This window comes from Oncorhynchus gorbuscha, linkage group LG04 (genome assembly GCF_021184085.1).
Source record: "Oncorhynchus gorbuscha isolate QuinsamMale2020 ecotype Even-year linkage group LG04, OgorEven_v1.0, whole genome shotgun sequence".
Lineage (NCBI taxonomy): Eukaryota > Metazoa > Chordata > Actinopteri > Salmoniformes > Salmonidae > Oncorhynchus > Oncorhynchus gorbuscha.
Window position 1 is genome coordinate 13211750 of NC_060176.1, and position 22793 is coordinate 13234542.

Below are 22793 nucleotides of genomic sequence, written 5' to 3' on the forward strand. Positions count from 1 at the left end.
AGCACAACACACGACCACAAGTTCTCGCTCAAAACAAAAGTAGTTCCAACTGGCCATTGGGAGCGATGGAGAGAGACTGGAGGAAACGGGTTGACCTCGCAGGGGGAAACGCGGGCCATGAGGGCAATGAACTATGCATTGCATGGGCGATACACAGCACTTAATGGGTTGCCAAATACACTGAAGCTGTCTCGGAGACAGTATACTCACAATGTGTTCTTTGAGTCTTCAAGCCCATTGCGTAATTTGAGATTTGGCTTCTTTAATGAATTCGGTGTTCACCAACAAACATTAAATGTCAATTTATTTGTAGAAGGACTAAATTAACCCCTATGACACCCGATAAACTGCAGTACTCAGCCCTGGAAGACCTCCATGTGTTCCTGCTATACCCAGGCTCTGGGTACTGTGAACAGGATGCTCAGGATAGGCATCTCCCCCCTCCGCTGATTCCCTGCCAGCTCATAGTCATGTATTGTGTGTGTTGTTGAACCCCTCTTCAACCCACTCCCCCTGTCTGTTTTACTAACCTGAGGAAGGAGAGTGTTTTCTCTCTCTGAAGTCGGCTTTGATCTGGTTAGTGTGACAGTGCGCGGGGCGGTAAGCATCATAATCGTCTCTTCATGACACCCCTGCTGCTCGCCCATCTTAGGTTGTTAAGTCATACTAATGTGCACAGCACCTCGGGTGGCAGGAGCATTCGTCACTGCTGGAGCTCAAAGCTCCACATCCACACCTAAAGCCTTTAACATTAAACATTCTCCTGATAGCCTAGTTGGAATGCAAAGGGAATAGAGGTGTGTGTGTGTATTTCTTTTCTTTCTCGTGTTTATGTCCACTTGCGTCACGATCGTTTAGAGATCGATTGGACCAAGGTACAGTGTGGTAGGCGTACATTTTACGTTCATTTAAAATGACACCGAAAATACAAAAACGAACGTAACGTTACATGCAGTGCAGAAAGCAACAACTACACACAAGCAAGATCCCACAACTAAAGGTGGAAAAAAGACTGCCTAAGTATGATCCCCAATCAGAGACGATAGACAGCTGCCTCTGATTGGGAACCATCCCCAGCCAACAAAGAAATAGAAAAACTAGAATGCCCACCCAGATCACACCCCGACATAACCAAATAGAGAAATAAAAAGGCTCTCTAAGGTCAGGGCGTGACAACTTGTCTGCAAATGTGCACGTAATCAGTGTTTCTTGGCTTGTGACTCCTATTGAATAGTTGGTGAACAGGCATACAGAAATAATCCATTTGGAAGTAAGAACCCAGCAGGGTGACATGTCAGGTCCGGCCACTAACAATGGCCCTTATGTCAGAGTGAGAAAGAGGATGTTACGGTCTCATTACACCAGCCCAACTGTGTGTGTGTGTCTGTGTATATGCATGCACGGGTGTGTGTGTGTGTGTGCGCGCTACTGAGATTGAACGTCTGCCCCCTGCTGATTGTCCCCCTTGGGGGTGGTCATTGTCAGAAGGAGCAGACTGGCCAGGGCCACCATGGCGCTGAAAGAAGCAGCTGGCTCCAGGGAATGAGGTGAAGAATCTCCACAGCACAAGTCTTTTTAGTACATCTCCTCTCTCTCTGGTAATGAGCAAGCTAGGCACAGACCACCATTCAGGCTCAATATGATACACTGTGTGCAGTGCATTTGGAAAGTATTCAGACCCCTTCACTATTTGCACATTTTGGTACGTTACAGCCTTATTCTAAAATGTATTAAATAAATACAAGTCCTCATCAATCGACACAATTTCCCAGAATGACAAAGCGAAAACAGGTTTAGACATTTTTGCAAATTTATTTAAAAAATTTAAAAACAATACCTTATTTACATAAGTTTTCTTTTTAAAAATGTCATCTTTACTTAACCAGGTAGGCTAGTTTGTAACGGCGTTCGTCTGTTGAAAAAAGAGAGTCGGACCGAAATGCAGCGTGTAGGTTATTCATGACTTTAATGAAGGAATCGCGGTACATGAAATAACTGAATCTAAATACAAAAACAACAGAACGGAACGTGAAACTAATTACAGCCTATCTGGTGACTGACTACAACACAGAGACAGGAACAAACACCCACGAATTACAAAGTGAACTCAGGCTACCGAAATACGGTTCCCAATCCGAGACAACGAGAATCACCTGACTCCAATTGAGAACCGCCTCAGGCAGCCAAGCCTATACCACACCCCTAATCAGCCGCGATCCCAAATAATACAAACCCCAATACGAAACACAACATATAAACCCATGTCACACCCTGGCCTACCCAAACATATAACAAAAACACAAAATACAATGACCAAGGCGTGACATAGTTGAGAACAAGTTCTCATTTACAACTGCGACCTGGCCAAGATAAAGCAAAGCAGTGTGAACAGACAGAGTTACAAATGGAGTAAACAATAAACAAGCCAATAACACAAATTAATGACACAGTAGAAAAAAGTATATATACAGTGTGGGCAAAAGGCATGAGGAGGTAGGCAATAAATAGGCAATAGGAGTGAATAATTACAATTTAACAGATTAAGACTGGAGTGATACATGAGCAGATGATGATGTGCAAGTAGAGATAATGGTGTGCAAAAGAGCAGAAATGTAAATAAATAACAGTATGGTTACGAGGTAGATGGTCTATGTACAGCTGCAGCGATCGGTTAGCTGATCAGATAGTTGATGTTTAAAGTTGGTGAGAACTGGAAGGAAAGGCAGCCAAATGAGGTGTTGGCTTTGGGGATGATCAGTGAGATATACCTGCTGGAACGTGTGCTACGGGTGGGTGTTGTTATCGTGACCAGTGAACTGAGATAAGGCGGAGCTTTACCTAGCATAGATTTATAGATGACTTGGAGCCAGTGGGTCTGGTGACGAATATGTAGCGAGGGCCAGCCGACTAGAGCATACAGGTCGCAGTGTGATAGACTGCATCCAGTTTGCTGAGTAGAGTGTTGGAAGCTTTTTTGTAGATGACATCGCCAAAGTCGAAGATCGGTAGGATAGTCAGTTTCACTAGGGTAAGTTTGGCGGCGTGAGTGAAGGAGGCTTTGTTGCGAAATAGAAAGCCGATTCTAGATTTGATTTTTGATTGGAGATGTTTAATATGAGTCTGGAAGGAGAGTTTACAGTCTAGCCAGACTCCTAGATATTTATAGTTGTCCACATATTCCAGGTCGGAACCGTCCAGGGTGGTGATGCTGGTCGAGCGGGCGGGGTGCGGGCAGCGAACAGTTAAAGCATGCATTTGGTTTTACTTATATTTAAGAGCAGTTGGAGGCCACGGAAGGAGTGTTGTATGGCATTGGAGCTCGTTTGGAGGTTAGTTAGACCAGTGTCCAAGGAAGGGCCAGAAGTATACAGAATGGTGTCGTCTGTGTAGAGGTGGATCAGGGAATCGCCCTCAGCAAGAGTTACATCATTGATATATACAGAGAAAAGAGTCGGCCTGAGAATTTAACCCTGTGGTACCCCCATAGACTGCCAGAGGTCTGGACAACATGCCCTCCGATTTGACACACTGAACTCTGCAAAGCAGTTGGTGAACCAGGCGGGGCAGTCATTAGAAAAAACCAAGGCTATTGAGTCTGCCGATAAGAATACGGTGATTGACAGAAGACGGCTGCACAGTACTCTCTTTTATCGATGGCGGTTATGATATCGTTTAGTACCTTGAGCATGGCTGAGGTGCACCCGCGACCGGCTCGGAAGCCAGATTGCACAGCGGAGAAGGTACTGTGGGATTCGAAATGGTCAGTGATCTGTTTATTAACTTGGCTTTCGAAGACTTTCAATGGGCAGGGCAGGATGGATATAGGTATGTAACAGTTTGGGTCTAGGGTGTCACCCCTTTGAAGAGGGGGATGACCGCGGCAGCTTTCCAATCTTTAGGGATCACGGACGATACGAGAGGTTGGACAGGAGGGTTGCAACAATGGCGGTGGATAGTTTTAGAAAGAGAAGGTCCAGATTGTCTAGCCCGGCTGATTTGTACGGGTCCAGGTTTTGCAGCTCTTTCAGAACATCTGCTATCTGGATTTGGGTGAAGGAGAAGCTGGGGAGGGTTGGGCGAGTAGCTGGCTGGGGTTGGAGTAGCCAGGAGGAAGGCATGACCAGCCGTTGAGAAATGCTTATTGAAATTTTGATTATCATGGATTTATCAGAGGTGACCATGTTACCTAGCCTCAGTGCAGTTGGCAGCTGGGAGGAGGTGCTCTTGTTCTCCATGGACTTTACAGTGTCCCAAAACTTTTTGGAGTTAGAGCTACAGGATGCGAATTCCTTCTTGAAAAAGCTAGCCTTTGCTTTCCTGACAGACTGCGTGTATTGGTTCCTGACATCCCTGAACAGTTGCATATCGTGGGGACTATTCGGGGCTATTGCAGTCCGCCACAGGATGTTTTTGTGCTGGTCAAGGGCAGTCAGGTCTGGAGTGAACCAATGGCTATATCTGTTCTTAGTTCTGCATTTTTTGAACGGGGCATTCTTATCTAAGATGGTGAGGAAGTTATGTTTAAAGAATGACCAGGCATCCTCAACTGACGGGATGAGGTCAATATCCTTCCAGGATACCCGGGCCAGGTCGATTAGAAAGGCCTGCTCACAGAAGCGTTTTAGGGAGTGTTTGACAGTGACGAGGGGTGGTCGTTTGACCTCGGATACAGGCAATGAGGCAGTGATCACTGAGATCCTGATTTGAAAACAGAGGAGGTGTATTTGGAGGGCAAGATGGTCAGGATAATGTCTATGAGGGTGCCCATGTTTATAGATTTAGGGTTGTACCTGGTGGGTTCCTTGATGATTTGTGTGAGATTGAGGGCATCTAGCTTAGATTGTAGGACTGTAGGACTGCCGGGGTGTTAAGCATATCCCAGTTTAGGTCACCTAACAGAACAAACTCTGAAGCTAGATGTGGGGCGATCAATTCACAAATTATGTCCAGAGCACAGCTGGGAGCGGAGGGGGTCGATAGCAGGCTGCAGCAGTGAGCGACTTATTTCTGGAGAGGTTCATTTTTAAAATTAGAAGTTCAAACTGTTTGGGTATAGACCTGGAAAGTATGACAACTTTGCAGGCTATCTCAGCAGTAGATTGCAACTCCTCCCCCTTTGGCAGTTCTATCTTGATGGAAAATGTTTTAGCTGGGTATGGAAATCTCACAATTGTTGGTGGCCTTCCAAAGCCAGGATTCAGACACGGCAAAGACATCAGGGTTGGCGGAGTGTGCTAAAGCAGTGAGTAAAACAAACATGGGGAGGAGGCTTCTGATGTTGACATAAATGAAACCAAGGCTTTTTCAATCACAGAAGTCAACAAATGAGGGTGCCTGGGGACATGCAGGGCCTGGGTTTACCTCCACATCACCCGAGGAACAGAGGAGGAGTAGGATGAGGGTACGGCTAAAGGCTGTCAAAACTGGTCGCCTAGAGTGTTGTGGATAAAGAATAAAAGGAGCAGATTTCTGGGCGTGGTAGAATAGATTCAGGGCATAATGTGCAGACTGGTATGGTGGGGTGCGGGTACAGCGAAGGGAAGCCCAGGCACTGAGTGATGATAAGAGAGGTTGTATCTCTGGATAAGCTGGTTATAATGGGTGAGGTCACCGCATGTGTGGGAGGTGGGACAAAGGAGGTGTCAGAGGTATAATGAGTGGAACTAGGGGCTCCGCAGTAAACTAAAACAATGATAACTAACCTAAACAACAGTATATAAGGCATATTGACATATGAGAGAGACACAGCGAGGCATAAAGTAATCACAGGTGTTGATTTGGAGAGCTAACTAAGACCACAATGGGTGAGACAATCAGCTAAAAACAACAAAAGGTAAAATGGCGATGACTGGGCAGAGAGGGTCGGTTAACTACACACAGGGTCTGAGTTCGAGGCTGGGGCCGACAGATAAAAATGTTGTTTGTTTATTTATTTGTTTAAAAAAACACACAAAAAACAGAATGGACTACCGTGATTAATGGACAGTCCAGCGGGCATTAGCTATGTTGCCACGGGATCATAGGGTCCAGGGGGCAGCATTAGAAGGAACAGGGGAGCCGCGGAGTAGTCGCTATCACGCGGGTGACACGGCGTTTAAAGCGTCTGCTCCGACTGAGGCCGATTGAAGGCACAGCGGATGGAGTATTCGTCGGCAGACCTGTTGTGGTGGTGCGGAGGGGCGCCGTGTCGACTAAGTAGGCCGGGAGGTGGGCCTCAGGGATAGCGTCGATACTGGGTAACTTGGTGGGTGCTAGCTAGCTGTGAAGATCAGGAGAATGGTCCAGGGATTACGGCAGGAATCCGGCTTTGTAGTGGAGAGACAGTCCGTTACTGGTAGGTTTGCGAGTATTATCCAAGCTAAAAAAAGGGCTGGTACCTATGCAGAAGTTAAAGGCCGCTAGCAGTGGCTAAATAGCTTGTAGCTAATTAGCTGGTTAGCTTCTGATGGCTAGGTGGTTCTTGCTATAAGGTTTAAATATGAAAAATAATAGTGGTTCTGTATCACATTGGGTGAGGCAGGTTACCAGAAGGTATAATTGAACTAAAATGGAGAAGAGATTGAAAATAAAATTGAAATATATTTTTAAAAAGACGGAAAATACAAAAGTGCACGAGAGGACGAACAAAACACTTCTGCACTGCTACAACATCTTGGAGAATGAGTATAAGTATTCAGACTCTTTATTATGAGACTCAAAATTGAGCTCAGGTGCATCTTGTTTCCATTGATCATCCTTCAGATGTTTCTACAACTTGATTGGAGTCCACCTGTGGTAAATTCAATTGATTGGACATGATTTGGAAAGGCACACACCTGTCTATATAAGGTCCTACAGTTGACAGTGCATGGCAGAGCAAAAATAACAAGCCACGAGGTCGAAGAAATTGTCCGTAGAGCTCTGAGACAGAATTGTGTCGAGCCACAGATCTGGGAAAGGGTACTAAAAATGTTCTGCGGCATTGAAGGTACTCAAGAACACAGTGGCCTCCATCATTCTTAAATGGAAGAAGTTTGGAACCACCAAGACTATTTCTAGAGCTGGCCGTCTGGACAAACTGAGCAATCGGGGGAGAAGGGCCTTGGTCAAGGAGGTGACCAAGAACACGATGGCCACTCTGAAAAAGCTCATCTGTGGAGATGGTTGTCCTTCTGGAAGGTTCTCCCATCTGTGCAGCACTCTACCAATTAGGCCTTTATGGTACATTGGCCAGGCAGAAGACGCTCCTCAATAACACTTAACAGTCCACTTGGAGTTTGCCAAATGGCACCTAAATTACTCCCAGACCATGAGAAACAAGACTCTCTGGTCTGATGAAACCAAGATTGAATTCTTTGGCCTGAATGCCAAGTGTCACATCTGGAGGAAACCAGGCACAGCTCATCACCTGGCCAATACCATCCCTACGGTGAAGCATGGTGATGGCAGCATCATGCTATGGGGATGTTTTTCAGCAGCAGGGACTGGGAGACTAGTCAGGACCGAGGGAAAGATCCTTGATGAAAACCTGCTCCGGAGCACTCAGGACCTCCGACTGGGGCGAAGGTTCACCTTCCAACAGGACAACGACCCAAAGCACACAGCCAAGACAATGTAGGAGTGGTTTCGGGTCAAGTCTCTGAATGTCCTTGAGTGGCCCAACCAGCGCCCGGACTTGAACCTGATTGAATATTTCTGGAGAGACCTGAAAATAGCTCTGCAGAGCTTGAAATTATCTGCAGAGAAGAATGGGAGAAACTCCCCAAATGCAGGTGTGCCAAGGTTGTAGCATCATACCCAAGAATCAAGGCTGTAAACGCTGCCATAGGTGCTTCAAAAAAGTACAGAGTAAAGAAAGAGTTTGAATGCTTATGTAAATGTCATATTTCAGTTTTTTTATTGTAATTTTGCCAACATTTCAAAACTGTTTTTGCTTTGTCATTATGGGGTATGGTGTGTAGATGGGGGGGTTAATCCATTTTAAAACGCTGTAATGTAACAAATTGTGGAAAAAGTGGGTCTGAATACTTTCTGAATGCAGTGTAACTGTTATACACAGGCCAGCATAGTATCAATGTGGAGCGGCTCTGTATTTCTGTACCTGTTTCTCATCCCATCACTGTCTGGTAATGGGCAGATGGCCATTTGGGCTCAGTGTCTTCCTATGTGTTAATGAGCTTGCTGGGAGGCAGACGACCATTCCGGCTTTCTGTGTGTGTGTGTGTGTGTTACACAGAGGTGTATGTCGTGTGGAGCTCTGCGCTGCTCACTCTCTCATGTGTGGGTGTGTTACACAGAGGTGTATGTCGTGTGGAGCTCTGCGCTGCTCACTCTCTCCTGTGTGGGTGTGTTACACAGAGGTGTATGTCGTGTGGAGCTCTGCGCTGCTCACTCTCTCATGTGTGGGTGTGTTACACAGAGGTGTATGTCGTGTGGAGCTCTGCGCTGCTCACTCTCTCATGTGTGGGTGTGTTACACAGAGGTGTATGTCGTGTGGAGCTCTGCGCTGCTCACTCTCTCCTGTGTGGGTGTGTTACACAGAGGTGTATGTCGTGTGGAGCTCTGCGCTGCTCACTCTCTCCTGTGTGGGTGCAAATCACTACTTTTTGTTACTCCTTTTTTTTAAAGGCATTTCATTAAACTCTCCTCTGTACACCTACACTGCCCCTCCCACCTTCGATGTCATGTGGGTGGGAGGATGTTTTCTAAAGGAAAGGAGAAAAGCATTTAAACTGGTGGCAGGCAGCTACATAACTAGTGGGGAGGGTAAAGTATAGTAGCCAGACTGATGTCTGCATGCTCCTTAGTGTGGGAGTCTGCTTGTCTTCCCACAGCATGTCATCCGCAGCATTGTGTATGAGACAACTAAACACCAAGGAAAGGCTGGGGCTAAATGTCAGGGCACTTCCATCTGGTACAAGGTTAACTGCTGAAGAAAAACAACTCTTGGCAAGATGTGAGGTTGTGTGATGAATGGAGGACTGGATCAAGAAATGGATTGCAGTATAAAACAGACTCTGTTCTCTATAAAACCGCCCCCTTTCCAATACTAATTTGGTTTCTATCTTTGTTGTCCTGTCAGAGAACAACCTAGGTCAACAGTTCAAGTTAGTAGTTGACAATCAGTGTACTGTATATTAATTTTCACACTAAGAGCCCATCACAGATTATTGAAAGAGGACATCATAGATATCGAGTTGTCTAATAACACACTTGAATTCTACAGTGTGTGGCTTCCTAAATGTAATAATAAAGATTGCTTTTCTGCAGCATGTAATGCTGGTTATTGGAATAAAGCATGAATGGCTACAGAGAACCTCAGAGGTCCCTGAAGCATCAAGGTCTGCTGCTAGTTTCTCCAGTGCCATTGTCAACTGCCTCCATGAGAACAGGAGATCTAGAGGGAAGGTCCCTCCTGAGATGATGTGGTGGAGGGCGTGAGAGAGCTGCTGCCAACCAATTAGGCTTGTTTCTGTCTGCTTGGTCTCTGGGGGTGGACATGCAACAGGCAAACAGGAGAACACCTGTACCACACGCACATCTATACACACATGAACATACTCCGAAAACAGAATGTTATACAGAATAATATCGACCACTGAAAGGGTCATGACCCATGATCCAGAAAACATAACCTTTATTATGCATCCGGGTGTCTGTGTGTAGAATGGAGAAAGCTCCCCCTTGACTATTTGTATTCTATGGTCATTCATAATGGCTCTGTCAAATGTCATGCTCAACGTGTGTGTGTGTGTGTGTGTGTGTGTGTGTGTGTGTGTGTGTGTGTGTGTGTGTGTGTGTGTGTGTGTGTGTGTGTGTGTGTGTGTGTGTGTGTGTGACCATGAATATCCACAGTCATGTTTAAGGGTTCTCCATGATAACAGCTTACATGTCAGCCTATGGGTTCTTATCTCCTTCCCACAGTGGGTCCTACTGTATCTGCCACCAGCAGCACGTTACAAATGTACTTTTAGGAATCAACTAACCCCGGAAGCTGAGAGACATACACTACATGACCAAAAGTATGTGGACTCCTTGTTGGACATCTCATTCCAGAATCATGGGCATTAACATGGAGTTGGTCCCTCCTTTGCTGCTATATCAGCCTCCACTCTTCTGGGACGGCTTTCCACTAGATGTTGGAACATTGCTGCAGGGACTTGCTTCCATTCAGCCACAAGCATTAGTGAGGCCGGGCACAGATGTTGGGCGATTAGGCCTGGCTTACAGTCAGCGTTACAATTCATCCCAAAGGTGTTCAATGGGGTTGAGGTCAGGGCTCTGTGCAGGCCAGTCAAGTTCTTGCACACTGATCTCGAGAAATCATTTCTGTATGGACCTCGCTATATACATGTGGGCATTGTCATGCTGAAACAGGAAAGGGCCTTCCCCAAACTGTTGCCACAAAGTTAGAGGCAAAGAATTGTCTAGAATTTCATTGTATGCTGTAGCGTTAAGATTTCCCTTCACTGGAACTAAGGGGCCTAGCCCGAACCATGAAAAACAGCCCTAGTCCATTATTCCTCCTCCACCAAACTCTATAGTTGGCACTATGCATTGGGGCAGGAAGCGTTCTCCTGGCATCAGCCAAACCCAGATTTGTCCATCAGACCGCCAGATGGTGAAGTGTGATTTATCACTCCAGAGAACGCGTTTCCACTGCCCCAGAGACCAATAGCGGCGATCTTTACACTACTCCAGCCGACACTTGGCATTGCGCATGGTGATCTTAGGCTTGTGTGCGGCTGCTCGGCCATGGAAACCCATTTCATGAAGCTCCCGACGAACAGTTATTGTGCTGACGTTGGTTCCAGAGGCAGTTTGGAACTCTGTAGTGAGTGTTGTAACTGAGGACAGACAATTTTTGCGAGCTGTGCGCTCCTGCACTCGCCAGTCCTGCTCTGTGAGCTTGTGTTGCCTACCACTTCACGGCTGAGCCGTTGTTGCTCTTAAACATTTTCCCTTCACAATAACAGCACTTACAGTTGACCGGGGCAGCTCTAGCAGGGCAGAAATCTGACAAACTGACTTGCAAGTCACTGAGTTCTTCAGCAAGGCCATTCTTCTGCCATTGTTTGTCTATGCAGATTGCATGGCTGTGTGCTAGATTTTATACACCTGTCAACAACAGGTGTGGCTGAAATAGCCAAATCTACTCATTTGAAGAGGTGTCCGCACACATTTGCAGAAGTCTAAGAACTTCATGAAGTTATCTGTGCTAGAATATTCTGAGATGTTAGAGTAAAACCTATTTTTGAATGGGATATGGGATATGCTGCCCTGACGGTCCCAGCTCTCTGGAGTTGGTACTATTGGCCGGTTGAGTAGTGTTAATATAGAGTTTAGGAAGAAGTGCTTTGTGCTTCTGTATGTAGCTTATACTGTAAGTGTCTATATGGCAAAACCAAATGATTTGGTCAGCTTTGAAACAGATTCTTCCACTTCAGAGATCCTTCAGTTTAGTCAGGGGTGTGTGTCTGTCAGTCTGTATTTATGTGTGTACTATTCCACTGACATCTACTCTTTATCAGTACATTTGTGTTCCTCTGCCAGTCCTTCTGTGTTGGAGCCAGGATGGAATTGCTTCTATTGTTGTTCTTTCTGTTTGTGTGTGTGCTGTTCTTATTGAGTCTGTCTGTGTCAGTCTACACTTTTAAGGTTTGTGCTTTGTATTATTTGTGTATTCCAGATATAGTCGCTGAACATTGAACACTTCCTCATTGGTAATGGTCTTGTTCAGTGCTGACAAACATTGTCTCCATCATTACCAGCTCTCCTGAGTCTAATTATTGTGCATTTGACAATATGTCAAAAACACCCTGCCTGTCTGTTACACAATGGACAAACGAGACTAGTGGAGGCACTATAATCACCAATTTCATTTCATGTTTCTAAAACAATGAAATCTCTCAAGTGAATGAGAAAGTGCCCATTTCTTTCAGACAGCAGTTTGGAGTCACGCTTCTCACTTGTTTGTAGGCACGACATGGCTTTCACCTCTCTACGTGATTATTAAAGAGTTTGACAACCCTGTTTGTAAGCTTTCAAATGACATCAAACCCAGCTGTTTATCTTTTTTTCAGTGATGAAACATGGATGTCTCATGGTAGGGTGGGTATACAAAAGGGGTCAACTTTGAGCACATTTATCTACTGAATGTTTTGGCATTTATGTCAAGCAAGTCACTTTCTGACCACTCCTACCATGGGCAAACATGCATGGAATGTTTCATGCAAATCAAAAGTGGGACAGTCAGAAAGTGATTGAATTCATATAGAACTACCCTTATGCCAAAATGCTCAGTCTGTCAGCTCCACATTTTACATGATTGAAGTTAGAAAACTTGGAAATGTACCACTTTGACTTGCTGATCAATCCCCTCTCATCATCCACAGAACAGATATCTGGTTCATATGTAATGGTGTGATCACAGTGCTGCTCCCATTGTTCCTCTCCTACATCTCCCAGAACCGCTCTCTCTAACACATGATGAGAGCTTGCCTATCAGCACAGCCATTCCAGAACAGAATCGCTGATAGACTGGTTATGCTAACATTAAAGAGGAGAGATTCAAAGAGGAGCTCTAACCTGGTCAGACTTTATTTACATCCCTATTACACATACTTACTAGAGATTGTCATGGTGACAGGTGGTATTTTCATTACAAATGGGTTTGTGTGCAAATTTATGAATGAATCGCCAAGAAACTGATAGGTATTTGTTAGGTAAGGATAATGTCATTGAATTGTGATCATGTCATTTGAAATTATGACTCTCTTTCTTGATTTTTCTCCCTCTAGGTGGAGCGGATCATGGACAAGCGGCGCAACAAGAAGGGCAAGTGGGAGTACCTGATCCGGTGGAAGGGTTACGGCAGCAAGGAGGACACCTGGGAGCCCGAGCACCACCTGCTGCACTGTGAGGAGTTCATCAACGGCCTGCATCTGCACACCCAACACAAACAACCCAAACCTCCCAAGCTGCCCGCCGGGACGGCAGGGGGACCATGGAGGCAGGGAGGGCCCCCAGGGGGGGTTGGACCACACCTCCTATCTGCCCGTCCTCCCGCCCCAGACACCCCGAGAGCACGAGCAGAGGCACGTAAGAAGAAAAGGACTGGTGTTAGTCCAGGGGCCGGGATTAATCCTGGGGCAGGAGTAAGGGAGGGCATGGGTTTGGGGGTTGGTACTGGAGCTTCTCAGAAGCAGAAGAAGGTGAGCGGAGGAGGAGGAGGGGGAGGGAAGCATGTTTCTCCACACAGGATGACCAAAGCTATGCCGTACAAGGCTCCTCCGGGGGGACTGCAGTTTGTGCCCCCGGTAAGGGCCCCTCATAACGGACTACAGAACGGAGAGATGGACCATGTCCTGTACAGGGCAGCAGCCGGGACACACAGACTGACCCATGACACGGAGAGGGTGATGGGGGGCGTGGAGACCCCCGGGACACCACAGGTCAATGACCTAGGTAAGTGACACACTCTGGATGGTGTATATATACCTTTATTATAGATAGTTGGACCGTGCGTTTTCCTGGCCAAGTGACCTGGCTAGAAAACATTCAGTCCCCTAGCTATTGATTGAATGAACATGTGCAGTAAACTGTAGGATTTCTAGTAGGATTGATAGACGGAACATTTACATCACAGCTTGAGGTGATGCTGGTTTGTTCAGTCAGCTTGCTGTCTTGCCAATATGCCAGCCAACGTTAGCTTACATAGTATCCCAGTGGAAATGACATTGTTATATTGTTGTCATTTTCGTTTTCACTCAATTCCAATTCAATGTAGTTTTGTTCTCTATTGAATTACAGTGATTCCAGCGGGATGGGAATATTTGAAATGGAGACGCGTTGTATCCTGGACAGTTAGCTACATGCCATAGTGGATTTGGTAAACCAGGTTGTATCTCTGCATTGTACCAGATGTAGATGAGACAGCCAGAGGATGCCTCCGTAACCTATAGTTGAATGCATGCTCTGAGGTCCTTATGGTTCAGCATTGTACTACTGAGAGTGGTGATAAGGACAGTGAATTTCACTCCCGGGTCACAGTCCAAGACTAGTCTCATTGAGTTAATGATTATATTTATAAAGTCCTTTCCACCTCTGCCAGGGTCAAATCACAATGTGTGGGGGCTGTTTGTCATCACATTGATAGTTAGATTCTTCTACATTTGTCTCGATAGACTGGGTGTTTGTCAGTGGTAGTATTTTGCACTCTTATTATGATTTCGTTTTAATCCAATCTCATACCCAAGCAAATCAGTGCCATGTGGCACATTTATCACATTGCAGCATACTGATGATATACTGAAGGCAGTTAATGGCCACATTACCACAATGTGTGACACTTTACAACTTGAAACACAGTACTATTGTACACCTCATATTTATGTTAGGTGTGAATCATGTTCTGTAAAGCATTTTATTGTTGCTGTTAGTTCTATATTATCACTCAGGATAAGCTGGAGCCCTCGGCCACGGTAGAGCTGTGAAGATGTTGAATAATGTTCGCATATCTGACTAGAACAAGACATGGAAAGTCACTGCATTTATTTGCACCAAACTACGAAGAAAAGTCCAAAGCAGACATGCTTGTATTACCCTTGTAAAAAGCATAAACAATCTGTGCTTTTCCACAGACACCCTTTTGTGCTTTTCCACAGACACCCTTTGTGTGTTTCCACAGACACCCTTTGTGTGTTTCCACAGACACCCTTTGTGTGTTTCCACAGACACCCTTTGTGTGTTTCCACAGACACCCTTTGTGTGTTTCCACAGACACCCTTTGTGTGTTTCCACAGACACCCTTTGTGTGTTTCCACAGACACCCTTTGTGTGTTTTGTGTGTTTCCACAGACACCCTTTGTGTGTTTCCACAGACAATTATTGGTTTCCTATCCAGAATCAGTAGACCCCAGCTGAAAGACACATCAATGGGCTCATAACTAGCTACCTTTGCTTTGCAGCTGAAAGACACAGCAATGGGCTCATCAATGTGACCCGTTTCCGGAAGCTAGGCTTATGTCGTACGTCACTACTTCACAGGAGAGGCATTTGAACGTAATCGTTTTATTTTGATAAAAATGTGTTTTTGGGCAGAAATGCCTTCTGGAATATGTGAACGTTCATCTGTCTTAATAACAAACTTGTATGCCATGTGTAAATAGAAATACAATTGTTAAATTACGAGCCTAGTTGGTTTAGCCACGGAAAAAGACAAGAACCTTCCTGCTTGCCATGATTGGCTGAGATAATTGTTGAGCTGGACTTGCCGAGAGATGAGTTTGGATTGGCCTGCCTTGTAGCATGCTTCTGTCAATAACAGAAGCCTTCCTAACGCATATAAAAATAAAAAGAAGATTTTAACGTCAGCCATGGAGAACTGCAAAAGTGTTGCTACTGCTTGAAACAACATTGCTTCCCTGAATTTAGCAGGTGCTATTGACAAAGTGGGGAAAGGTTGTGGACTACTTTCTGTACACGGTCAGTGTGAACTGGAGTGACTTGACACAACACAGGCCAAACAAGCTGTACAAGCAAACTGTACCATTTACACCTTTTGTGTCCTGTGCATGTGACAAACACACTTTGATTTTGTTTGGTATAGTGTGTGTTTACCAGAGACGGTAATGTGAACAACAACGTTACCTGCACCAAAGGCAGATTAGTATATAGGCAAAGGACTACATAGTGTATTGCTACCTGGAGTTTTTCCTTATTGTAGGCTACTACATTCACCACTTTTAGTCTTGAAATCTTTGGTTATTTACTACAATACCTTACTCACTCTGTTTAGCACATGGCCTCGCATGTGAATCCCTAAAGAGATGGGTGGGGCTAAAGCTTAAGAGGGTGTGAACGATGATGTAGATGTGTAGACAAAGAAGAGCTCTGCAGTAGGTGTACCAAAACTTTCAAGGGCCATTTCCTCAAAAGTGGGGCTACAAGTTTATCAACTTTCAAAGCAGAATGACTTTTCCATTGTTCCTCATCTGCAGTGTATGACATACCATTTTGTTAGCTCTGAATCACTACTTTTGTCCAATGTAAAAAAAAAACACCTTCTAATTTTGCAACATAAGACCGAATCGAGGTGGTCAGTCACAAATGAGCTACAGTCCCTTATGCTTTGCATTATCGTCTCTACCTCTAACTATCATGAACGCAGGGCAGGGTTGAGGTTTTTATGTCATCCATCTATATACATCCACTATATGGATTCATTAGTGTCACTTTGTCTTTAACAAATGTAATAGTTTATTGGTTGGGTGATAACATTGACCTACGATGTCTAATGTCACGAGATGCCAGAGGAGAAATGTCTGTCACACTTACAGCTAGCCTTGGATTCTAACATCTGGCTGGGGTCTGGGGACTCTTGACAGGCCTACCTACCCCTGAGGGATCAAACCAAGGTTTGGACATGGTTTTCCAGCATTTACGATCTAGCCCTTTTTCCCATGGTCAAATCAGGTCATAGAATACTTGTGCTGAAACATTTGTTGTGATAAAATATATTTGTAGAAATAGAATAAATGATCATTGTTGTTGGTAATGTCTCAATGGGTCAAGTTAAGTTTTCCTTGGTCAATAACTGAGTGTTGGTCCCTGTTTGGTCTTCTGTGGTCAGCAATGCTCAGTAACTGTTCTATGTTGACCCGTAAACAAAATGAATCACTTTGTCTCTCTCTGAGGATCCTAGTCTTGCATTTGAATGTTGTCACAGCCATAGTTTACCCCAGACTGGGGAATTGGTGTGAATCTCTGTGCTCATTTGCAGTCATGCCTCTTTCATTGTCTTAGAAACGAATAGAATCAAGATGGGGTCTGATTCAATAGTTATGATACATTGACAGGAGCAGCATGCAAAATTAGAATGTTGCCTGATGATATAAATTGATATAGCCTTCTCACTCTTCCAAGGGAGTATTTTAAGAAAGTGTGAATAGACAACTATTGACATGCAAACAGAGCACAGTAGTTGACCAAGTTTTTTTTTTCTTCGATATCAGTAATGCACATCCCATCTCTACGGAAGTTAAAATATGATTTACATGTCTATTGTGTCACTAGCTGAGCTGGCACTTGCAGTACTACTGTGGGCACAAAAAATGTATCTGAATAAGTATTCCAGTGAAGAAGCTCAAGTACACCCCTTGAGATGAACCAGGTCGTTTTCCAGGAAAGTCTCTCTAAAGTAGGGTACACTGCTCTGAATCCTGATGGGCTGAGGATCCATCACGCACTCTGCCCATCACGCGCTCTGCCCATCACGCGCTCTGCCCATCACGCGCTCTGCCCATCACGCGCTCTGCCCATCACGCACTCTGCCCATCACGCACTCTGCCCATCACTCACTCTGCCCATCACGCACTCTGCCCATCACGCGCTCTGCCCATCACGCGCTCTGCCCATCACGCTCTCTGCCCATCACGCACTCTGCCCATCACGCACTCTGCCCATCACGCACTCTGCCCATCACGCACTCTGCCCATCACGCACTCTGCCCATCACTCACTCTGCCCATCACTCACTCTGCCCATCACTCACTCTGCCCATCACGCACTCTGCCCATCACTCACTCTGCCCATCACGCACTCTGCCCATCACGCACTCTGCCCATCACGCACTCTGCCCATCACGCACTCTGCCCATCACGCGCTCTGCCCATCACGCACTCTGCCCATCACTCACTCTGCCCATCACGCACTTTAACCATCACGCACTCTGCCCATCACGCACTCTGCCCATCACGCACTTTAACCATCATGCACTCTGCCTATCACGCACTTTAACCATCACGCACTCTGCCCATCACGCACTTTAACCATCACGCACTCTGCCCATCACGCACTCTGCCCATCATGCACTTTAACCATCACACACTCTGCCCATCACACACTCTGCCCATCACGCACTCTGCCCATCACGCACTCTGCCCATCACGCACTCTGCCCATCACGCACTCTGCCCATCACGCACTCTGCCCATCACGCACTTTAACCATCACGCACTCTGCCCATCACGCACTCTGCCCATCACGCACTTTAACCATCACGCACTCTGCCCATCACGCACTTTAACCATCACGCACTCTGCCCATCACGCACTCTGCCCATCATGCACTTTAACCATCACACACTCTGCCCATCACGCACTCTGCCCATCACGCACTCTGCCCATCACGCACTCTGCCCATCACGCACTCTGCCCATCACGCACTCTGCCCATCACGCACTCTGCCCATCACGCACTCTGCCCATCACGCACTTTAACCATCACGCACTCTGCCCATCACGCACTCTGCTCCATATGTTCCAACAGGCTCTACACTCTCCAACGGTGAGGTGAATCTGCACAGCTCTGTGAAGAGGAAGCTTGGAGAGGACAAAGGCTACGTGTTCCACAAGCGGCTGAGGTACAACGTGCGGCAGAACGAGACCAACTGTCGATTCCGTGACATTGTCGTCAGGAAGGAGGAGGGCTTCACGCACGTGCTGCTCTCCAGCCAGACGTCTGACAACAACGCACTAACACCAGAGGTAGGGGATACGTTACACACACACTCATGAATGCACGCACACACACAACAACAATGCAATGACACCATAGGTAAAAGCTTTGACATAGAAATTGGACTCAAGCTGTGCATTTACCTTTTTGAATAATTCAGTACCTAGTGTTTTGAATAATTCAGTACCTAGTGTTTTTTCCCATGTATGTACTGGAGCACTACATAATGTATATGTCACTATGCATTGCCTCACATTTTAAATGAGTAACAATGTGGGGATTTCTATGGATATCTCAATAGGAAGATTATGACCGAGAAATTAATACCTCTCTGATAGTGTTACATTTTGATGCCAAAAACCTTTTATTGTCTTGACATAACTCAGCATAGAAGCGTTTTTTCCTATTTTTTTTACGCACTGAAAATGGGAATGGATTGTCTTTGTGTAAAATACGACTATTGTCAAATTATGCCTTCACAGTGGTTCTCAGCAGTACTTTCTTCACTACAAACAACTGTACTGAGCGATTCGCAAGCCTGTCCATTACGTCGCGATGGTGAAATGTTTTTGGGAGTCTCGATACATGAGAAAACCCACTGCCTCTCAAATGACACTGGTGCCCAGTTATCAGCGGGTCCTTAACTGATCACTACCACTGCTGAAAAGCTGGTATTAATTGGCCAATTAGTTCCTCTACTGCTCTGACTGTCCACTGTACTGGAGGCTTTGTCCTGGCTAACTCACAACATGGCTGTAACAACTAGGGCCAATGTTTGTTCAATTTACTTTTTCACACCCTCAAAAGAGCTTATCTCATTGGCGACTGTTACTGTAGAAAACTGTCATGAGCTACCGGAGCAGCTCTAGTGATATGCAAGATTCCCTTGCACAAAATCCTTCTGCTTAAGTGTGGAATAAGTCTTACTCATCCACTCTCAAGTGCTGTATTTCCATACTGCTCTTCTATGATATATTCCATAGATTTCTGAGATGAGTGGTCCCCCTTTATAAAATCTTCTCTTGGGAGATGTGTATCTGTCTGTGTGTGGTCGACTGACAGCTGATTGCTTATTTCCCCAGGCATCAAGCTATTAATGGGGCGGCAGGTAGCCTAGTGGTTGGAGCGTTGGAGTAGTAACCGATACAGTGCCTTGCAAAAGTATTCGGTCCCCTTGAACTTTGCGACCTTTTGCCACATTTCAGGCTTCAAACATGAAGATATAAAACTGATTTTTTTTTGTGAAGAATCAACAAGTGGGACACAATCATGAAGTGGAACGACATTTATTGGATATTTCAAACTTTTTTAACAAATCAAAAACTGAAAAATTGGGCGTGCAAAATTATTCAGCCCCTTAAGTTACGGGGTATGTCTATCAGTTTTGCACATCGAGAGACTGAATTTTTTTCCCATTCCTCCTTGCAAAACAGCTCGAGCTCAGTGAGGTTGGATGGAGAGCATTTGTGAACAGTAGTTTTCAGTTCTTTCCACAGATTCTCGATTGGATTCAGGTCTGGACTTTGACTTGGCCATTCTAACACCTGGATATGTTTATTTTTGAACCATTCCATTGTAGATTTTGCTTTATGTTTTGGATCATTGTCTTGTTGGAAGACAAATCTCCATCCCAGTCTCAGGTCTTTTGCAGACTCCATCAGGTTCTTCCAGAATGGTCCTATATTTGGCTCTATCCATCTTCCCATCAATTTTAACCATCTTCCCTGTCCCTGCTGAAGAAAATCAGGCCCAAACCATGATGATGCCACCACCATGTTTGACAGTGGGGATGGTGAGTTCAGGGTGATGAGCTGTGTTGCTTTTACGCCAAACATAACGTTTTGCATTGTTGCCAAAAAGTTCCATTTTGGTTTCATCTGACCAGAGCACCTTCTTCCACATGTTTGGTGTGTCTCCCAGGTGGCTTGTGGCAAACTTCAAACAACACTTTTTATGGATATCTTTAAGAAATGGCTTTCTTCTTGCCACTCTTCCATAAAGGCCAGATTTGTGCAATATACGTCTGATTGTTGTCCTATGGACAGAGTCTCCCACCTCAGCTGTAGATCTCTGCAGTTCATCCAGAGTGATCATGGGCCTCTTGGCTGCATCTCTGATCAGTCTTCTCCTTGTATGAACTGAAAGTTTAGAGGGACGGCCAGGTCTTGATAGATTTGCAGTGGTCTGATACTCCTTCCATTTCAATATGATCGCTTGCACAGTGCTCCTTGGGATGTTTAAAGCTTGAGAAATCTTTTTGTATCCAAATCCGGCTTTAAACTTCTTCACCACAGTATCTCGGACCTGCCTGGTGTGTTCCTTGTTCTTCATGATGCTCTCTGCGCTTTTAACGGACCTCTGAGACTATCACAGGGCAGGTGCATTTATACAGAGACTTGATTACACACAGGTGGATTGTATTTATCATCATTAGTCATTTAGGTCAACATTGGATCATTCAGAGATCCTCACTGAACTTCTGGAGAGAGTTTGCTGCACTGAAAGTAAAGGGGCTGAATAATTTTGCACGCCCAATTTTTCAGTTTTTGATTTGTTAAAAAAGTTTGAAATATCCAATAAATGACGTTCCACTTCATGATTGTGTCCCACTTGTTGTTGATTCTTCACAAAACAATACAGTTTTATATCTTTATGTTTGAAGCCTGAAATGTGGCAAAAGGTCGCAAAGTTCAAGGGGGCCGAATACTTTCCCAAGGCACTGTAGGTTGCAAGATCAAATCCCTGAGCTGACAAGGTACCAAATCTGTCGTTCTGCCCCTGTTCCTAGGCCGTCATTGAAAATAATAATTTGTTCTTAACTGACTTGCCTAGTTAAATAAAATAAGATAATAAGCAGTTTTATGAGTCTATGACACTTTCCTGTGCATCCCAGTATGCCATAACGTAATGTTTGTATAAATCAAATCAAATGTTATTGGTCACATGCAGATGTTATTGCGAGCAGATGTTACTTAGCGACAGCGTCTTCATGTTAATGTGCTTGCTCCCTCAATCCCTCTTTTCACCTTTGGACACTTTCATTCCTTTTACCAAGCCTGTAGATGACTAGTACTCTGTATATGGAAATGCATATTTAACTGGCTCTGGAGTGTGCTTGACGTAATCTTATACAAGTTCATATGCAACCCAGTATTTTTCATGGAACATTTGCCCTCTGCCGTATGTCCCTCCAGTTGTGCCAGATAATTTAGGGATCATTGGGGGTGAAAACCTTCAGTCTGGGGAATCACTCATGCTTTGTGATTATGATTTCTTCATATTATGTCTATTTCTGATTAGCTACCCAGGAAAGGGAAAATAATAGCCCATATTAATATATTTTGCCTGAGAAATAAGGTTTATGAAATCAATAAATTGCTAAAATCAGTTAACATTCAAACAGTGCTTTCAGAAAGTAAACACAACCCTCCAAGATGGCGTAGCAGTAAGTCGTCCTGTCGTATCGTGTCCCTTGTATATATCGTTTCTTTTTCGTTTTTACATATTTTTCTTCGCATATCTTTAAAACATTTTGCTAAACCTAAGCTTCCAAATACTCTCCTGCAACCTGCCTCACCCAATGTAGCTACTTTTTCCTAAAGTATTTATATTTACTTCGGAACCGGAACCCCTCAACTGAAGCTTGCCAGCTAACCACCAGCTATGCTAGCGGTCTTCAGCTAACCTGTCATCAGCTAACCTTTAGCTCGGAAAGCTCTCACCAGTTCGAACAACGCGACGCTAACCAGAGCATAACGGACCTATTTCTTTTTTATCCCCGGATTCCCACCGCAAACGGAAAATCTTTCAGCTGGATCTTCACAACTAGCTATCTAGCTAAACCGCAACCCCGGATGATTACTCCTGGCTAGCGTTTCCACCCACTTAGCTTGAAGCTAGTCCGGCCAGAGCACCTGTGCTTACCACCGTAGCATACTCCTGGGCTACAATACCCGGGCCCACGACCGGTCTATCGATGTCACCGCATGAAGAGGAATAAACAGACTCACCCCATCGTGACGTCCCCTAAAGGCTAACTCTCTAGCCCTTGCTATCTCCTTGCTTGCTAATTCGGCCTGCTAACTGCTGGCTTGTTTAGCCCTGGTCCGCTAACTGCTACCTTGTTTACCCCGGCCTGCTAACTGTTAGCTTGTTAGCACAGGCCTGCTAACCGTCTGCATCGCCGCGTCCCAAACACTCACTGGACCCATATGTACTTTCTATCTCTTTCCGATTTTTAATTTGTTTATACCTTCCGGAAACCTGCCTCACCCAATGTGATACGGAATCGCTATTAT

At 45.1% G+C, this 22793-nt stretch overlaps 1 protein-coding gene across 2 annotated transcripts in view; it reads left to right on the forward strand.

Moving 5' to 3' along the window:
• Positions 1-22793, forward strand: part of LOC124033677 (chromodomain Y-like protein 2) — an 84538-nt gene that overhangs the window by 36504 nt on the left and 25241 nt on the right. For both annotated transcript variants that reach the window (XM_046345853.1, XM_046345852.1), the window contains exons 2-3: positions 12780-13446; positions 18307-18524. In XM_046345853.1, the coding sequence (XP_046201809.1) occupies positions 12792-13446; positions 18307-18524 (873 nt within the window). In that variant the 5' untranslated portion in view covers positions 12780-12791. The remainder of the gene's footprint in view (positions 1-12779; positions 13447-18306; positions 18525-22793) is intronic.